Source organism: Eulemur rufifrons, chromosome 29 (assembly GCF_041146395.1).
Source record: "Eulemur rufifrons isolate Redbay chromosome 29, OSU_ERuf_1, whole genome shotgun sequence".
NCBI lineage: Eukaryota > Metazoa > Chordata > Mammalia > Primates > Lemuridae > Eulemur > Eulemur rufifrons.
Genome location: NC_091011.1, coordinates 50,727,629 through 50,747,138, shown reverse-complemented (window position 1 = coordinate 50,747,138; position 19,510 = coordinate 50,727,629). Strand labels below are relative to the sequence as shown.

The following is a 19,510-nucleotide window of genomic DNA, read 5'->3' as shown; positions in this document are numbered from 1 at the left end:
CCTGGGCTAGCACTGGGAGGTCCACATATCCTTAGGTTTTTGTCTTCTATATTCTAGTTTATGGTCATCAAAGGACTAAAAAATAAAATAAACTATGTTGACAACTATTCTTTAATATAATTGGTTTCCTTTGTAACCCTACGTTATTTGTTCTATGCATTTAAAAACATTATTCCAAAACGGGAGTCCATTTGTGTTACCAGATGGCCAAAGGAGTCCATGGAACATAAAAGGTTAAGATCCCTGCTTTATATAGCCTGACATTAAATTGCAGCCACCAGTAAAGGGTGCTTTTATTTTGTGGGAGGAAGGGTTAATATTAGGAAAGGGAAAGTAATAAACACATACCACAGAAGAATGAGCAACAAAATATAAAAGTGCATTCTTTGCACTAGTGGACAAAGAACCTTCCTGACCTTTCCAGCTCTTTGTTCTGGCCCCCGAAAGCTATCACGGTCTTGATCGCCCCCAGAGCCTCTTCTGCCACGGCACCTGCTTTTGCATATGCAGCTAGTTCTTTATCACTAAATGTCGAGAGTATCTGGACAGAAAAGAAACAGTAATGACTTTTGTATGGGGAGAAAAGTTAAAAGACAGTCTGGTCAACGCTTTAACCTACTTTTTCTTTCCAAACCTTATCCTTTACCAAATGTTAAAGTCAGGCAGCAAAAGACAAGCAGTGTACTAGATCCAATGGCTGCTTTTACCTCCTACAAAGGCTAGATCTGATCCACCTTGGTGACAGACTCCCCAAGAATGGTTGGGGGGGAAGGAAATCTACGCATGATTCTCTCAATAGCATTTCTGGCAATGTTCCACATCTACTATGTTTTTCTCTGTTAATTGTAAGGTAAGATAAAATAAAACTTTACTGCTTTGAAAGGATTTACCATCTTTTCCTTTATTGTGTCACAACTATTAATTACTATAAAAATAATACTTCCAGACCTACTCATACACATTCTGTTTAGCTATTCTAATAAGATAGCTAAACAAGATGTTTCAGGAGAAAAGTAAAGGAAGAATCAAAACAAAAGAGATACAAGTAGTTCACTAAGTAAATCATCAACCTCAGAATGAGCAAAAATTTCCAGTAAAATTACTCAAGTTTGAAGTGTTGGCTGAAGTAGAGCAGGTTTTCTATATTTTATTGCCAGGCAAAACTGGCAGAGTGCCACTCGACTATCACAGGTAACAATTAGAAACAAATAATACAAATAATTTAAAAATTGTATGTTCATGTAATATTTGGGAGAATGATATATTTTAAAATTGTGTTTCCTTACATAAGGACATAACCCATTTAAACTACTATTAATACTATGCCAAAAAGATTTACCCAAAGAAAAAGAGCAGTGCCAAACACCTGTATTTGAGGTAAGAACTGTGAAATTATGAATCATGTTAAAAATTAATTTCCTTACTAAAAGCACCATGTTAACAACATGCTTCTGGATATGGTTTCAACTGATGTTTAACACAGATCTGTATAAGTACCAGACTCCTGTATATTAAAAATGACTATATGTGGGGGTTAGCACACAGGAAAATGCCCAGGTTTCGCATACCTTTGCCCAAACGGCTGTAGAGAGTCCCAGGATTGGGCTGATGGCCATTATCACAAGGGTGAGTTTCCATCCTCTAATGAACCCCACTATAAATCCTGCAAAAAACGTGGCTACTGCTTGAAAGAACATTCCAACCTTGTCACCAATTCCTTCACTGATTTTGGAGATGTCACTAAAAAAGATCACACCTAAATGGTTACAGGCAGGAGGTCTTCAGCTGAAAAGATGAAGCAGACATCTAACAAACACATAGATAAGTAAAACTTGTTCACACTACTGTAAGCCGCTTTCAGAGTCTTAGCCTCTTTAATAATATTTTCCCCACTGAAATACTACACAAAAAGGAAATTCAGGATTAGTTATGCTTCTAAGAAGTTAGTATCATTAAAATTGATACTATTAAATGAGTCAATCCTATTAGAGAAGCATTAACATTTTGAGTCCATTTGTTCAAAAGCAGGAGTTCGGAAGAGCATTGCAATGGTAATAGGGAACAGTAATAGGGAAGAATTACCGTATTTCCTATTATAGGGAAATAATAGGTAAGATGTCTTTGCTTCTACCCTTGTCCTTATTCTCAATCCTATCTCTTCTCAACATAGCAGCCAGTGTGTGATCCTTTGAAAATAAAAGTCTGGTCCCTGTTATTCCTCTGCTCAAAAACTTCTAACGGCTGCCATTTCACTCAGTGAAAGCGGAAGTCCTTACTGAGGCTTACGAGGCCCTACATGCCTTGATCTTCCCTCCTTTTTTGACATCATTTGCTTACTATGCCCTTGCCAGCACTCTTAGTCAGAAAAAATTTATCATCTATCTCCCCCTACTGGAATGTAAGCACCAAAAGGACAGAGATCTTTGCTTTGTTCACTCGTATATCACAAACACCTAGAATGGTGCTTAGCACATAATGGGCCCTCGAGTATTTGTTAAATAAGTGAAGAGTCAACAATTACTAAAGCAAGTCTCTTTGTGAATTAGTTCGATCATTTATTCACTCATTCACCATCTTTACTGAGCGCCTAGCCCCTGTCAGACCCTATGGTAGTAAGCTCCATGAGAAACAAACAAGTGTAAGATGTGAGCTCAGTCCTCAAATGAACCTACTATATAAATGGGGGCCAAGCTAACAGATATGGAAAACACATGGTGGCATAGGCTGTAGATGCTGCTAGAAATGGCTAGAAATGACTGTCACATGATCTATTTCTAATATATATCAAATGCTTAAGCTAGTTTTTCTTTCATTTAAAATCTTCCCTTGACAAATTTTCACAGTGGTTAATTTCTTTTTGAAAGGGTGACATTAACAATACACTTACTCTGTTAGACGCGTATTGAGTTCGGCGATGTCATTGACGTCAAACCAGCCTATTTCCTGTCGTAGAATAGCATGAAAAAACTTTTGCCTAATTTTCCTAATCTGTCGGCCAGCTGCCAAAGTCCAAAATGAAACTTGTATATAGGCAGCAACAAGAACTCCAGCACCTAATCCTGAGTAGTAATATGCATATCTGGAAAACAATTGGAAAGGTTCTTTTAAATACTGTGCTTTATTCATCTCTGTCAGGAGAAATTTTTAGAATTGGGAATTGATCTGTTTATTAAGCTGATCACAAAGACTGTGTAGGACATTATAACAAATTCTAATTTACACACATTAAAATTTTTTCCTTTTCTTAAGTTATAAGATAAGCTCCATGACGGCAAATCTATGTATTCACTTGAACTATTAATATTAGCCAAAGAAAACATAAATTTTTGTTGTTAACTTCAAAAAAAGATGTTAATGATTCATTTTTAACTAATATTGATAATTTGTAGATACAATTTAACTCTTATTTGATAATTGTAACCTAGCTTTTCATATCTTATTGTACTGAAAAGTTCACTACTATTCACATACTGCAAATACAGGAATAAACAAATTGAACGTGTGAAATGGTTCTTAGTGTAAGTTTTTCCATATTCTTTTAAAATATTTTTCATATTCTTTATACAAAGAACAAAAAAACTTCTTCCTATTTGTCAGAATTTGGAAATATTTTTTAAAAATACGATAAAATGTCATGAATTCAAACTAATTTGAAATGAATGTTTAACCAAATTAGTAGAAAGTTAGTATCTTTAAAAATAATAAATATACTTCAATACTTAAAAATATATTTTTAATCTAATTTTAAGAAATGTTTCCAGATAGAAGCCTTTCAGGCCTGCTTTTGCATACAGATAGCACTCATCATAATCAGCAATTAATTGATATGCAAACATACAAACGTTATGTTATAGGCTTTTGAGACTTTATTGAGAAGACTAAAGGAGGGAGAAATGCTATAAATGGCATTACTGGATCAGCTGACAAAACTGGAATACAGATAGTATATTAGACAAAAGTATAGTATCAATTAAATTTGCTGAAGTTGATAACTATACTGTGGTTATGTAAGAAAATATCCTTAGGAACCACATTGTAGTAAACGACCATGATGTATGCACCTTATTTTAACTTGGGGGTTTAGGGACACAAATGATAACAATAGGTGAATCTGGGTAAAGACTTTAGGTGCTCTTTGTATATTCTTATAACTCTGTAGTTTGAAATTATTTTCAAATGAAACGTTAAAAAAGTACATCATAAATATATATATATATATACATATGTGTGTGTGTGTGTGTGTGTGTGTATATATATATATATCTCAATTACCTAGTCATTTCTTCTTCCAGAATTCTGCCTGGATTTAGCAGCAACAATGAAAAATTCACTAAATAAAAACAAAACAAAACAAAAATAAAACATTTTACATAGACTGAACTATTAATAGTGAGAAATAAAAATAAAATCTTAAGCCCCTCAACTGACTGAACAGACCCCATCTTGCCCAAGGGGACCCCAAAGAAACCTTAACACTGAGTTCCCAGCCATGATGGGATAGAAAGTTGGACACCACTCACTATATCCCTTCTCCCCTCAACCACCATTAGGCTTTCTCCTCTAAGTGTTAAACAGAAACCAGCCCTTTGGAAAGACTTGCTCCACTGCTGATTTCAACCGACCTCATGACTGCATCTCCCTTTTGTGGTTTTGGCACAACAACTGACCAGCGTTCCTTCCTGATAACAGCCTACCAACCAGGGAGTGGTGCTGGCCAGTCTGCGGAGGATGAGTGGTGAGGATTTTCGTGAGCTCTGCTTTACCTTTCAACGTCAGAGGGCTGAAAACTCCATCCTTGGATCAAGCTAATACCACCATTTTTTGAACATGGGTCTCATGGAGGAGTATGAAGCTCAATTATGCATGTGCATATTTCTTCTTTCATAAATATTCATCACTCCTCCTATAGCTTAATAAATACATACGTTTGGCCACCCCATTCAACATAAATTCCTGTTCTCTTTACCATTCCCTGAAAGTGCTTGCTTTTGGCTTCCAGCCATAGGCTATGCTTCTTGGCCTGCAAGAAGGTCAGCCTGCAGGCTGTAATCCTTTATGAGAAATAAAACTCTCATTTCCAAATTTATAAACCTCATCATTCTTCAGTTAACAATAAAAGATTTTTAAGAATTGAAATACATGAAAGCAAGATGATGCTTTAAGGTTCTATTTAAAAATCACTTTTTTATTTTCACACTCAGGTGCCCTCTTTTTACTTTACTCAAGTAAAGAGTCCAAGGGTTTAGGTACAGGTCTTCAAGGGCCCAGATGGGGGAAAATAAGCTCCCCCAGGGTCTCCGTCATCCTAGCAGTCTCAGCCTTTAGCAAGTCTCAGCCTTAGGAAAAGGCAGCACAGAGGAGCCGATGAAGGGACAGGGGAGCCACAAGCACACAGCAGGCAGAGCAGGGAAATAGTTAACATAGAAAACACAAAATTTAAGAGGGATTTTTTTTCTTGGTGGCTCAAAGCACTTTACCAATACTTGCTTCTATATATTTTTACCAGAATTCTGGCAGTATTAATTGGAAGGAAATATGTTGTTTATTAATTTGAGCTAATTTGATAAAAATATCAAGGTACCTTTCCTGGTTTTCAGGTTTTAATAATAGCTAACATTTATCAAGCATTTGTTGTATGCCAAGCATTGTTCTGAACACCTTAGATATGTTGATTCACTTAATTCCCTTACGAGGTAAGACTGTTTTACAAATCCTCATTTGCAGAAGAGGAAACTGAGGCACAGAGAAATAAATTACCCAAAGTTACACAGCTAGCAAGTGGCAGAGCTGAAAGTCAGCCCAGGCAGTTTGGCCTGTGCTCGTAACACTAAACTATACTGATTGATTCATGTGGTAATGACTTATTTTTACTTTTTTAAGAATACAAAATAAAAAAATAAAAATAAAAAACAGCCTATATCTACTGCATTCACAAAACAACAGCATAAAATATCACCGTAGCATTGCTGAGAAAACACACCACGGTAGGTATTTCCCATTTCCCATGATCCTAGGAGAGGAACTGGGTCTCTCTGTGTTCCTTTATCATGTGCACACAGCCCAGCGGTCATGTTTTCTGGGTGCTGTGTATATCCTTCTTATCTTTTTCCAAAGTGGAGATAAGGTTGAAATTTATTTAAAACTCGAACTACTGTCAGAATCAACTACCAGGTATGTGGCCCCAATTGTGGCATAATTGTTCCCTCAGGATTATAACTTCTACTGATATTTACAGTGAAATGTTTCTGATTTTTTTTTTTGAGACAGAGTCTCACTCTTTCACCCTGGGTAGAGTGCAGTGGCGTCATCATAGCTCACTGCAACCTCAAACTCCTGGGCTCAAGTGATCCTCCTGCTTCAGCCTCCCAAGTAGTTGGGACTACAGGCAAGTGCCACCACACCCAGCTAATTTTTCTATTTTTTGTAGAGACAGGGTCTCACTCTTGCTCAGGCTGGTCTCGAGCTCCTGAGCTCAAGCAATCCTCTGCCTCAGCCTCCCAGAGTGCTAGGATTACAGGCATGAGCCACAGCACCCGGGCATGTTTCTGACTATTAATCTAGCCCTTTATCAGCTATTAGACCCTCAAGGAGTCATGCCCTATCTTCTCTTCTTATCAGTTCAGTTCTGTGCGGTCATTTCCTTCCTAAGGTCTTAAATATGGCAAATCGGAACTATGTTTGGAACTAGAGGCAGATAAGCTATTCTAAAATCCTGGTATTTGTAGAAATCATTGTGGTTTTTTATTTCCCTGAGCATGGAAAATGGGTAAAATCTTAAATGTTTTTTCTCCTCCAATATCTACCTCAAACTTTTCAATTCTCTCAATGAGGATATCATAACTCAGAGTGACTCTTCCCCTAGGAAATAAAAGAATCTATGGGCATTTCAGGTTTGACCTGTTCCTTTCTCTAAGTCTAGGCCAAGAATGAGAATCAAGTGTTGGCTTAATGACCCAAGGAGTTCCTGAGCCCCCAGGAAACTCAGGGTTTCTGCTTGCTGTGACAAAGGTGAGTCAAATGTCTGTTGGTGTGTTCCCCAAACAGTCATGGGATTCTAGCTCTGGAAAGGGCCTACACCTGGTCTTGTCAGATGCCATCTATTCTGTGTCAGTCTCATAAACGATCTCCAAGTAGTCAATTGGTTTGGTGATTTTCAATGCTGTTTGCCCTTTAGAATCACATGGGGAGCTTTAAAAATACAGATGCCTACACTCCACCCTGGCCCAATTCATCCAGAACCCTTGGCTGAGTCCAGAGCATCACAGTTTTTGAAAGCACCCCAGGTGATTCTAATAAGCCAAGAAGGAGAAACTCCCACTCCAGTCCATCTGAACACCTCCTCTAACAAGGAACTGCTGAACTCTTGAAGCTACCTATTCATTTTAGAGAGCTCCCATATAATCTATCCTTTTTATAGATAAAGAAACACAATCTTAGACTGGTTCTTTCATTTCTAAGTTCTCACAGTTAGTTTTTCCCAGTATTTATTGATCGTTTACTATGTTCCAGACACTTTACATCAATCATCTCATTTAATTCTATTAGTAAATCTATGATTACCTTTCAAAGATAAGCAGAGTAAGGAGTATAGAGGTTAAGAAACATCACACAGCTAATGAGGGAAGGGTCTGAATAATAAGTGTATACATTAAGGATCAGATGGGGAAACACTGTCCTCATTGTCACATTTGAGTCTCAGAGTAAATCAACGTCTGCCTTTCTTGGTTCTGCCTAGAACTACTTTATCGTATAGAACTGCTCAGCACAAAACAAAGAGCTGGTGTTTGTTCAGGCACTTTAGGCACTATGAACAGTTAATTAAGGTGACTCAGGTCTCAAAAATGCCTTTTCACCATCAACTATGAGACAATGCAAGGACATACAGGGTGCAGCAATTTCCCCAGAGTTTTCTAGATTATTACAGTTACATAGACTTGGCATAAAGATATCAAGTTCTTGATGCCCTACAGTAAAACTTTTTTCTATGACTCTGTCCTTAAGGTTTTGGATGCAGAATTTTTTGTGCATAGTTTCTGCACAACTGAATCATTGTGAGGAAACAACTCTATCACTGAGTAGCTTTATTCTGTTGACAAGGACGGGCTCTGTTCACAATAAGTCATTGTCAGACCCTCTTGTAATTTAAACCTTTTTTTCTTCCAACATTCTCTTTTCATTTGGCTCCCATTAAGTCTAGCTGTCCAATAATCCAACAATCCTAAAGAATAGACTCTAAATAAACATCTCCTGGGAACTCAGCTAAGTACTTTATCTGCCCCCAACACCCATGATTTTTCTAAACTCTACAATTCTGAAAATATTAGTGAGTAGTCTGGACTTAACGTGAATATCCTTTAAAGATTTCATTTTTCTCCAAAGAGGTTTGAGAATATTATTTTTACAAACTACCAAAGAGTGAATATTGGAAATTCATAACATTGGAGCTACTTCCCATTCCAAATCCTCCAAGACAGCCATTAGGCTTAATGACAAATGTGGCTACAGATGACCAAGGGTCATAAATAGGAGTGTTTATAATTTGGAGGTTACCGAAACCAAGTTGGCAACTGTTGTGAGTTTCTCTCTCTAGCAATCACAGGTCTGTAAGTGACTTGCTTGTGCTGTCCTCCAGAGAAACCTTGAATTTGGCCCTGAGCACAGTGCGTGGCACCTGTGTGCCATGTCCAACTTCAAAACCATTTGGTTTCACAATTAGAAGTAAATAAATAAAAAAAAAAAAGCAAAGTGCTCCAAATAAGAAAGCTGTGGAATTTTTCTGGTGCCAGTAAAATAATTTAAAAAACCCACAACTAATAAAATTAGTCCAAAAGAGAATGCATCTATGATAAGTTGTATGTACTGTTTCAATATGATTTTTTTTTTTTTTTTTTTTTTTTTTGAGACAGAGTCTCACTCTGTTGCCCAGGCTAGAGTGAGTGCCGTGGCGTCAGCCTAGCTCACAGCAACCTCAAACTCCTGAGCTCAAGCGATCCTCCTGTCTCAGCCTCCCGAGTAGCTGGGACTACAGGCATGCGCCACCATGCCCGGCTAATTTTTTCTATATATATTTTTAGCTGTCCATATAATTTCTTTCTATTTTTAGTAGAGGTGGGGTCTCGCTCTTGCTCAGGCTGGTCTCGAACTCCTGAGCTCAAACAATCCGCCCACCTCGGCCTCCCAGAGTGCTAGGATTACAGGCGGTGAGCCACCACGCCCGGCCTCAATATGATTTTTAAAAAACTTTAATTGTGATAAAATACATGTAATGTAAAATTTACCATCTTAACTATTTTTAAGTGCACAGTTCAGTAGTGTTAAGTATACTCACACTGTTCTACAACCAATCTTGAGAACTTTTTCATCTTGTAATGCTGAAACTCTATATCCATTAAACAACAGCTCCCATTCCCTCTCCTCCCAGGCCCTGCTAACCACCCTTTTACTTTCTCTTTCTGTGAATCTGACTACTCTAGATACCTCATGAAAGTGGAATCAAGCAGTATTTCTCTCTTTTTGACTGGCTTACTTCATTTAGCATATGTTCTTAAGGTTCGTCCATGTTGTAGCATGTGTCAGAATTTCGTTCCTTTTTAAGGCTGAATAATATTCCATTGTATGTATATAACATATTTCGTTTCTCCATTCATCCATTAATCTGATCTTTTTAACCCTAAGTAGAAACCAATTTTTATCTGCACTCCCATGTTTACTGAGGCACTATTCACAATAGCCAAGATTTGGAATCAACCTAAGTGTCCATCAGTGGATGAATGGATAAAGAAAGTGTGGTATATATACACAATGAAATATCATTCAGCCATAAAAAGAATGAAATCCTGCCATTTGCAACAACATGTATGGAACTGGAGAACATTATGTTAAGTGAAATAAGCCAGGCACAGAAAGACAAATCTTGCATGTTCTCAGTCGTATGTGGGAGCTAAATATTAAAAACAATTGACAGAGAGTAGAATGATGGTTACCAGAGGATGGTAAGTGGGGAGGGGGGAATAAAGTGAGGATGGTTAATGGGTGCAAAAATATACTTAGATATTTAGATAGAATGAACAATATTTCATAGTACAACAAAGTGACTACAATTAACAGAAAGTTAGGATATACTCTAAAATAACCAAAAAAGTAGAGTTGAAATGTTCCTAACACAAAGAAATGACAAATGCTTGAGGATACTTCAATTACCCTGATACTTCAATTACCCTGATATGATTATTACACATTGTATGCCTGTATCAAAAATCACACATACCCTATAAAGATATGTAACTATTATATACCCATAATAATTATTCAAATATTCAAAGATGCTTTTACTGGATTTCTAAAAGCCACTAATATTTATCAGTATTTATGTAAACATATCTTATTGTATTAATCAAGCAATCATATTCTCTTAGGAAATTACACTTAAGTCCTACAATGGTAGCTAAATATATAGTTTTCAGTCAGTGAACGCTGAAAGCTCTTACCGAATGCTACCCAAATTATAGAGTGTACATTTTCTCCGGTATCCTTGCTGCCTTTCCTGTATCAGTTTTGTCAAAATGTTCTGCTATCTGTGCACCAATAAAGCTTCACTCAGTCTTTTCCAGCCGAGTGCCTACAAGGTCTCTTAGAGGAACACAGCCTTCAGGCTTGGTAGAAAGTGTGGAAATTTACCTTTCTATGTTGAATTTGGCTAATATGAAAATAACTATGTCCACCGGAACCCCGCTGCAATGCTGTTGCCAGGGACCTCTCTTAAAGATGACTTATGGGGCTCCTTTGGCTGTTCAGTAATTATAGTCCTTTGGGTGATGTCCAAGACATAGCATGCCCACATTGAATCCATTCACTCTTTAGTGAAATGTGATATCAACTTACAGTCAATCTGGTTGATCCAAAAATTAGACAGAAAATGGGTATAATTTTTTACAAAGAAGGATAGGAGACAGAAAAAAAAAATCTGGAAACAGATCTACAAGCTGAGCACAGCTAAGAAGTACTGCCATGTTAACTGATGTGGATTTGAACCTTGTCAGTAATTATTAATGGGGTGGACACTGCAAAGATATACTCTGTATATTTCCACTGTCCTCAAGTAGAGTGACTTTCCTACTTTATTGGATGCAAAGCTTCAAATGTATTTCCTTACGCTATACTAAAATTCAAACAACATACATGTATTTCTTAAAATTTAATGAATATTTGAAGAATTTTCTGAGAATTTTACAACTCCTTCTGTGATATCTGGAGTCATCAGATGTCCAAATCATTAAACAAGTACATAATGAATAGCAAAATCAATTTCTAACCTTTCACCCAGTTAAAGAAATACTATTAATTGAAAAAAAAAATAGAGAAATGCTTACCTGGAATGGAGAAGTTTCCTGTAGTATCAATGAATTTATCAGTCATATCTCCAAACACTATCATCATTAGGGGAAGGCCTGAGCCATGAGCTATGGCCATGATGGTACCCAAGGACATAAACAATTTATCTTGCCAATCAGAGTATCGAAACTAAAAAGAGGAAATAAAATAATACTTAACTGTGGAATGGAATTTCTCTTTTTCCATAATTGTATATTCTTTGGATTTTTACTTTAAGTCAGCACTTTTTTTTTTTTTTTTTTTTTTTGAGACAGGGTCTTGCTCTATTGCCTGGGTAGAGTACAGTGGCGTCATTATAGATCACTGTAACCTCAAACTCCTGGGATCAAGCAATCCTCCTGCCTCAGCCTCCCAAGTAACTGGGACTATAGGCATGCACCACCACATCTGGCTAATTTTTCTATTTTTTATAGAGACAGGGTCTCACTCTTGCTCAGGCTGGTCTCAAACTCCTAACCTCAAGTGATCCTCCACCTCAGCCTCCCAAAGTGCTAGGATTACAGGTGTAAGCCACTGTGCCTGGCCAGCACTTTTTTAATAGTTGCAAATGTATGTATTAGAGAAGGAGAATTTCAACCCAAGTCATTAAAAGAATAATTTCATGATTCTATTTATTTTGTATTCTGTGAAGAAATCAATATAATTCTGTTTAATCAGGATCTGATTTGGGTGAATGACCACAATATAATCAGAAAAGATTAAGGTTTGGTTCTATTAAGAAATATTATTTGATTTCCTAGAGCTCCTGAGATAATGAATTAAGAACAGCTAGAGGCAGATATTAACTTACACACACACACACACACACACACACACCACTCACACACACGCATACACCCCATATCCTTTAAAACTGCATTCAGAATACTTCAGAGGGAGAATCAAATATGGAAAATATAATAGATGCTCTGAGTTTTGAGGATAGGTTAAAAGGTTTAAGTTAGCTTTAAAATGGCAGCTTAGTAGTGAAGTGCAACAAACATTATGGAGCTTCTACATATGTGCTTTAGGGAAGTCTTGCTCATGGAGATAATGCTTATGTAGAGTCTCGAAGAATGAGAAAGAGTTAGCTGGAGAAGAATAGGGGAATGTGGGGGAAGGAGGGGTTCAGGCTTAGAACAGCAGGTGACTAGAAGCTACATGGAGTATGTAAGTAACTCCTGGCAGTGGAATTCATGAAGGTCACAGTACAAAGTGTGGGACACTATGTTAGAGAGAGGTACAGCAGGCCTGGTGGCCCACACTTAAGGATCTGGGACTTAGTGCTACGTACAGAGGGGAAAGGTGATGCCAGTTGTCACACTGAAGTGCACAACTCCTAAGAACTAACCATTAGATCAGTGTCATAACACTTCAAAAGACTTTGATACTCACTCTTTTTAGTCCTTTCCATTGTCTCCCATTTTCTCTGTTTTTGATTGACCCATCTATGGGTCTCTTTGTCTTTGTTATTTTTCCTCCTCTCCCTTCTAGACTATATCTTCCTTCTCTTAAGTTTCCATTTCCATAGCTTTCCCTCTGTCTCTTGCATCTCTCCTGTCTTTTTAAACTTTTTACTCTGCGCATTTCCCTTACCCGCTTTGAGGACAGGGAATGATTATCAGCACAGTGGGTGATGAGTCAGGCTTGGCAGATTGACATCGTTGAGGGCTGAGGCTGAGTCAGATTGGGTCAATACCCCAGCTGAGTCTGAGGCCGCAAGCACGTGGTGAGGAGGGGATGTGTTTGCAAACCATTCTCAGAGAGTTTCAAAAGTCTGGTCGGGGATCCAGGGCAGGGAGCAAATTCCATCATCAAACACACAGGGCAAGCAAGTGTACCAAAAGAAAAAAAAAAAGGGCTCAGAAGCCAGGTAGAGTTTGGAATGAAATAAGGGACACTGGTAAAGTCAAGAGCAAACGGGGGCCAGGCGCGGTGGCTCACGCCTGTAATCCTGGCACTCTGGGAGGCTGAGGTGGGAGGATCATTTGAGATCAGGAGTTTGAGACCAGCCTGAGCAAAAGTGAGACCCCATTTCTACCAAAAATAGAAAAAATTAGCCAGGTATGAAGGCTCGTGCAGCCTGTAGTCACAGCTACTTGGGAGGCTGAGGCAGGACCATAGCTTGAGCCCCGGAGTTTGAGGTTGCAGTGAGCTGTGATGATGCCACTGCACTCTACCTGGGGCAACTGAGTGAGACTCTGTCTCAAAAAACAAAAAATAGAGCAAATGGGGAAGGGTCCCTAAAATTACTCCAAAAGGGACCAGTGTCCCCAAGATTCTTTTTTTTTAATTTAAAAAATTTTTTTAATTTTCATTTTTTATGAGATAGAGTTTCACTATGTTAGTCTCCAAATCCTGGGCTCAAGCAATTCTCCCACCTGAGCCTCCTGAGAAGCTGGGATTATAGGTGGGTGCCGCCATGTCTGGTGCCAAAGTTCATTTTTAATGGCTCCTGGGGAAGAGAGACAGAGCAGTTGGGTCTGTCAGCCACAGTTAAAAGCACAGGGTCAGTTTGTCATGTAATATTCTCTTTATACTAGTTGAATACAATTTTACAGCCTCTTAGCTTAAATTTAAAATTAGGTGAATTTCACAGTAACATCCTAAGTAAACCAAGACTTGTTTTCAGTGATTTTCAACAAAGCAATGTATTTCTAATTCCTGTTAGAACACAATTTTATCCTGAACCTCTTTCAGGACAAAAAATATCTATTCAGAGGTCAAATGAAGATTAAATTTCAGTTCAATTTAATCTAAAACTTTTAAATTCAAATGAAAATTTATGTTTCCACTTCAAGGTTTGTAGTATTTTATTTTCTGTAGGAGGCAGATTTAAAACCTGTGTATTAAAACTAGATTTAGTTTTATAAATAATTTATTCTCCAAAGCACTAAATTTTAAAAATATTTTTACTGTTACTGACACCTTTTTTTTTTTTTTTTTGGAGACATGGTTCCACTCTGTCCTCTGGGCTAGAGTGCAATGGTGTCATCATAACTCACTGCAACCTCAAACTCCTGGGCCCAAGTGATCCTCCTGTCTCAGCCTCCCAAATAACTGGGACTACAGGCATGCGCCACCATGTCCAGCTAATTTTTCTATTTTTTGTAGAGATGGGGTCTTGCTCTTGTTCAGGCTGGTCTCAAACTCCTGGCCTCAAGCTGTCCTCCTGCCTTGGCCCCTCAAAGTGCTAGGATTACAGGCATGAGCCATACCACCCAGCCTCTTACTGAGACTTTTTAAACAATAAACAAACAAAAATCAAGAATAAGGGATAAAAGAACAAAAGAGGGGTTTTGTGGTTACATGAGAAGTATGCAGCAATGTTCAAGAGTGTGGATGTGTGGTTCCTTTTTATCCATTTAATTACTAAGTTGGAGGTTTCAGCAGACATGCCATTTAATTTGCTATTAAATAATGGCTGTCACAGTTTGAAACACATCATATTTACCAAAAATGGGCAAATGCTTTCTTGAGCTGCTTCTCTGAGACATATTACAAATGAAAAACAGATTAGACATCTTCCAAAAATATGTTGGCTTGCCTTGTACCAGCAGAAAAGCACGAAAAACTGTCCTAAGCATAATCAGAATCCCTAATAGTTACCTATATTTAGCCAATTTTCCTGGAAGCCAAATGTGAACACAGATTTCTTAATTATTTTAAAATTTCTGTAGTTAACAATTATCTTCTTTATATGCAAGCATATTTTAAGCCAAATTTGCAGGGGGTATGTGTGAAGCAAATGCAGAGATATTTCCTGAAATTGGTGAGTTTGCATGATGCTAGTAACATAGCTCCTATTTTCAATTTCCTGTATACCAGTTAGCTCTGCCCTGTGTCACAGCCAGCCTGTCCAAGTCTTCTTTTATAGTCCATCCTGAGAATGTGGGGTATTAACTATAATAAGCCAACCTAAGACAGCACAGGTGTAGCCATGGACAGCCCAGGGATAATCTATAGTACTTGCCTGTAGACAATCTGAAAGTACTTGCTCTATAGCTACTTATTCGAGACCCCAAATTTGGATGGAAGGCAAGTATATTCACATTTAATATTTCACAGCTTACCAATGTTAATGGTCCAATCAAATTCACTTTCTTCATTTTTTTCCTGTCTTGGTTGCTGTAAAAAATAAAATTGTTTGAATTTAAAACTGTTACGCACTGTTTCACAGTCAATTGAACATAAATCTGAGTATTATACTCTACTATTACAATGTTTTCAATTATAAGAGTGATGTTCATAAATTGCCAAAATTATCCAGTTTAACAAAACATTGCAAGGCAGTTGCCAAGTGCAAAGGTGACTGTCCAATGTACTACAAGGATATATAGATACATGTGAAATGGTCACCCGCCATAGAGAACTCACAGAGAGAAGATGAATACATCAACTTCTGCCAAATCAATTCAATTCTTAGTTTTCTAAAAAAAGTTTTACATATTGATCTAAAATTAGTAAAGACCACTCTTCTGAAGCACTGTGGGGAATGGTGTCAGGAAATGCTGTTGGTTCTACATTCAAAATACATCTAAAATTCAACCATTTCTCACCACTTTTATTGCCGTCCCCAGTAGGAGCCTCCGGCCTAATCTCCCCACTTCCACCTATGCCTGCTTCAGTCTATCCTCAAACAGCAGCCAGAGGAATCATTTAAAAACAAGTCATGTGTTACTTCTCTGCTCAAAAATCTATGGTGGCTCCCATTTTTCTTAGAGGAAAAGCCAAAATCTTTCCATTGGTCTGTAAGGCCCTAGATGATCAGTATCCTTGTTATCTCTCTGACCACATCTCTCACTCCCACCCCTGCTTACTCTGCTCCAGCCACCCTGGCCTCTCTGCTGTTCTGTGCACACACTAAACATGTTCCCTTCTTAGGGTCTTTGCATTCTCAGTTACCTTGGCCAGGAATGTTCTTCCCTTAGATACCTACACAGCTCTCTCCTCTCATTTCTTTGAAGTCTTTGTTCAAATACTGTCTTAAAAGTAAGATCTACACTAACCACCCTACCTAAAATTTTCCCCTTGCACTCCTGATTGCCTTAACCTGGATTGATGTTTTCCCATACCATTCATTATCTTCTAACATTAGCTGGAATTTACTTACTTAGTATGTGTATTATTTATGTCTGTCCTCCATACAATAATATAAACTCCATGAGGGCAGAGATTTCTTTCTTCTTTTTCTTGTTTAAGAGACGGTGTCTCGCTCTGTTGCCTAGGCTGGAGTGCAGTGGCACGAACAAAGCTCACTGCAGCCGTGAACTCGTAGGCTTCAGCGATTTTCCCTTCTTAGCCTCCTGAGTAGCTGGGACTACTGGTGCACATCAGCATGCTTGGCTAATGTCTTTTATTTTTTATAGAGACAAGATCTTGCTATGTTGCCAGGCTGGTCCTGAACTCCTAGGCTTAAGTGAACCTTCTACTTCAGCCTCCCGAAATGCTAGGATTATAGGTGTGAGCCACTGTGCCTGGCCAGGAGATTTCTTTTAACATAAGATGCATTTATCCAGCCTAGGCAACATGGTGAGACCCCATCTCTACAAAATAAATTTTTAAAAATCAGCTGGGCATGGTGGCATGCTAGCTACTCAGGAGGCTGAGGTAGGCAGATCTTTTGAGACCAGGAGTTTGAGGTTACAGTAAGTTATGATCTCATCGCTGTACTCCAGCAGAGGCTGACAGAGTGAGACCCTATCTCAAAAAAAAAAAAAAAAAAAAAAAAAGATACATTTATCTAGGTAGGTGATCAAGTTTTACTCATAAGAATTGACCTCGGGCCGGGCGCGGTGGCTCACGCCTGTAATCCTAGCACTCTGGGAGGCCGAGGCGGGTGGATCGCTCAAGGTCAGGAGTTCGAGACCAGCCTGAGCGAGACCCCGTCTCTACTAAAAATAGAAAGACATTATATGGACAACTAAAAATCTATATAGAAAAAATTAGCCGGGCATGGTGGCACATGCCTGTAGTCCCAGCTACTCGGGAGGCTGAGGCAGTAGGATCGCTTAAGCCGAGGAGTCTGAGGTTGCTGTGAGCTAAGCTGACGCCACGGCACTCACTCTAGCCTGGGCAACAAAGTGAGACTCTGTCTCAACAAGAAAAAAAAAAAAAAAAAAAAAAAAAAGAATTGACCTCAAATTATGTAGAGCATTTACTAAAATCACTGGACAAACATCTGCCACTAAATATGTTCAAAAGAACATGACATAGGCAATAGCAGCATGATTGGAACAAGCAAAAACTTAGTCTTAATTTGTTCTAGATAACTGAAGTGGGCTTACCTTCCTTTGAATGTATAATCTTTGGTCTGCTTTTATAAAAATTAGTATCATTATATTTAATTTCATAATCTTACAGTCTTAACTTATTCTTAACTTTCTGTATTTCTCCGTTGAGCTATTTTCTTCTTGCCAACAGGCTGTGAGCTTCCCTTCTGAGGACTTCCCTGGTTTCTGGAACGTTACTACACCTTTTGCAGGGACAGCTCCTTTGTACACACATCAAATGTTCAGCCAGTGAGATACATAAATAGCCTTCTTCATGAAAATGCCATCTATTAATAGATTCACAGTCAATCCCAGCTTAAATGGCTAGCTTATGAAAACCACATTTTTCTATTAGGAGTAACACCATCCATTAGTTTTCCAATTCTATATGGCAAAACTAAATTTTCTATGAATAAATATCATGGTATTTAGAAGGAATACAGCAATGTCACTGTATGAATATGTTAACAGACTAAAATAATGCTTCAGTTTAAGCATCAGACAGGCATATTTTCAGTTAGCTAATCAGGCCCCTTGGAGCTTGAGGACAAACTACAGAACCTGATAACTTTGTTCCTCTGGGTGATTACTCGATGACACAGGTCAATTAGTTCTGGGTGGCCTGACATGAACTCAGAGATCATAATGGCCTCATAAACTATTTCAGGCTAAAGGCAAAAAATGATCCACTATTTTCACAGTGAAAGAGGAAACAAAGACACACAACACTGGGCTTCTGCCCCTACCAAAGCCCGTGAAGTGAGCTTAACAAGGGCCCTGGGAACCAAGTCCACAGCCAGAGCCAGGAGAAAGAGGCGCAAGGAAAGGAAGCGATGAAGTTTCCAAACTCGCCTTGCCCTTGAACAAAAACTGATTTGGATTGTACAGGTTTCGGAAGAATAAGACTGTTCAAGATCTCCCTCCCCACCTCACCTCCTAGAAAGGAGAAATACAGAACAAGCCTGGTTATGGGGGGGAGGAGGAGCGGTAAGAAAAGATAAGAAGGAAGAGAAAGAAGAGCAGGGAAGTTTTTGCTTCATTATGCTTGTTCAGAAAGCACAACCACCAATAGCAGATGTTTGATACTCTATAAGCCTGAAAACCAGATGATGTATATATGAAAGTTATTTGTAAAAGTTTTAAGACTTAGATAATACAAGGAATGTTATACAACAAACATACATCGAATCATCCCTGCAGAAAGGTAAGGGGGCACTTTTAAAGACAGCGTTTTCTTCCTGTATCTCTTCCAAAAGAAGCCTCAGTGACATTCCTCCAGGTCACTTAAAACTTTGCTCCAAGGTCAGAACCTCAGACAAGACCTTTCAAAGAAGCCTCCAAAACAAAGGCATCAACCGATTTTCTCGACTTCTTTCCACAGTTGAGCTTGGCTCTGCTGATTCTCAGAAAAGCCAGTGGCTGCTGGTGATGTACCTGCTGCTGCCCAGTTCAAAGTCGCCCTCCGCTCTCCTGGGGTTCCCGGCTGTTCCGTTCCTTGCTGTCTCAAGATCCATCTCAGCCTGGGGAGAAACCACAGGTTCGGGTCCAAGTGCACCCGCTCTGGCTCTTGGGGGGACAACCAGCCTCCTCTCGGCCCCCGCCCGAGGGTACCGAGCCAGGCGCACGGGTCTCGGCTGGGGACTCTGAATAGGGGTCCCCCCGCTTCCCCTGCCCACCAGCCCCAGGGTTTCCCGCCGCGGCCCGGCGACTCCCTACCTCGGACCTCGCGCGTCTCTGGCAGAGCCGCCGGGCGCGTGGGTACTGCAGTCGAGGGGCTTGGACTTTGCTCACCGCGGCCTCGCCCCCGCCTCCCACGCGCGTCCGGCCCTAGCGATGCCTCCCTCTGCCGCCGGGGCAAGGGCCCCGGC

General features: G+C 39.1%; 1 protein-coding gene across 3 annotated transcripts in view; it reads right to left on the bottom strand.

Annotated features, from left to right (window-relative positions):
- ABCB4 (ATP binding cassette subfamily B member 4) overlaps nucleotides 1-19,510 on the bottom strand; it is a 64,360-nt gene extending 44,850 nt beyond the window's left edge. For all 3 annotated transcript variants that reach the window (XM_069462410.1, XM_069462411.1, XM_069462412.1), the window contains exons 1-8: nucleotides 19,359-19,510; nucleotides 19,077-19,162; nucleotides 15,444-15,498; nucleotides 11,370-11,520; nucleotides 4,273-4,330; nucleotides 2,888-3,079; nucleotides 1,569-1,740; nucleotides 417-541 (exon numbers count right to left, since the gene is read on the bottom strand). In XM_069462410.1, coding sequence (XP_069318511.1) covers nucleotides 417-541; nucleotides 1,569-1,740; nucleotides 2,888-3,079; nucleotides 4,273-4,330; nucleotides 11,370-11,520; nucleotides 15,444-15,498; nucleotides 19,077-19,156 — 833 coding nt within the window. In that variant the 5' untranslated portion in view covers nucleotides 19,157-19,162; nucleotides 19,359-19,510. The remainder of the gene's footprint in view (nucleotides 1-416; nucleotides 542-1,568; nucleotides 1,741-2,887; nucleotides 3,080-4,272; nucleotides 4,331-11,369; nucleotides 11,521-15,443; nucleotides 15,499-19,076; nucleotides 19,163-19,358) is intronic.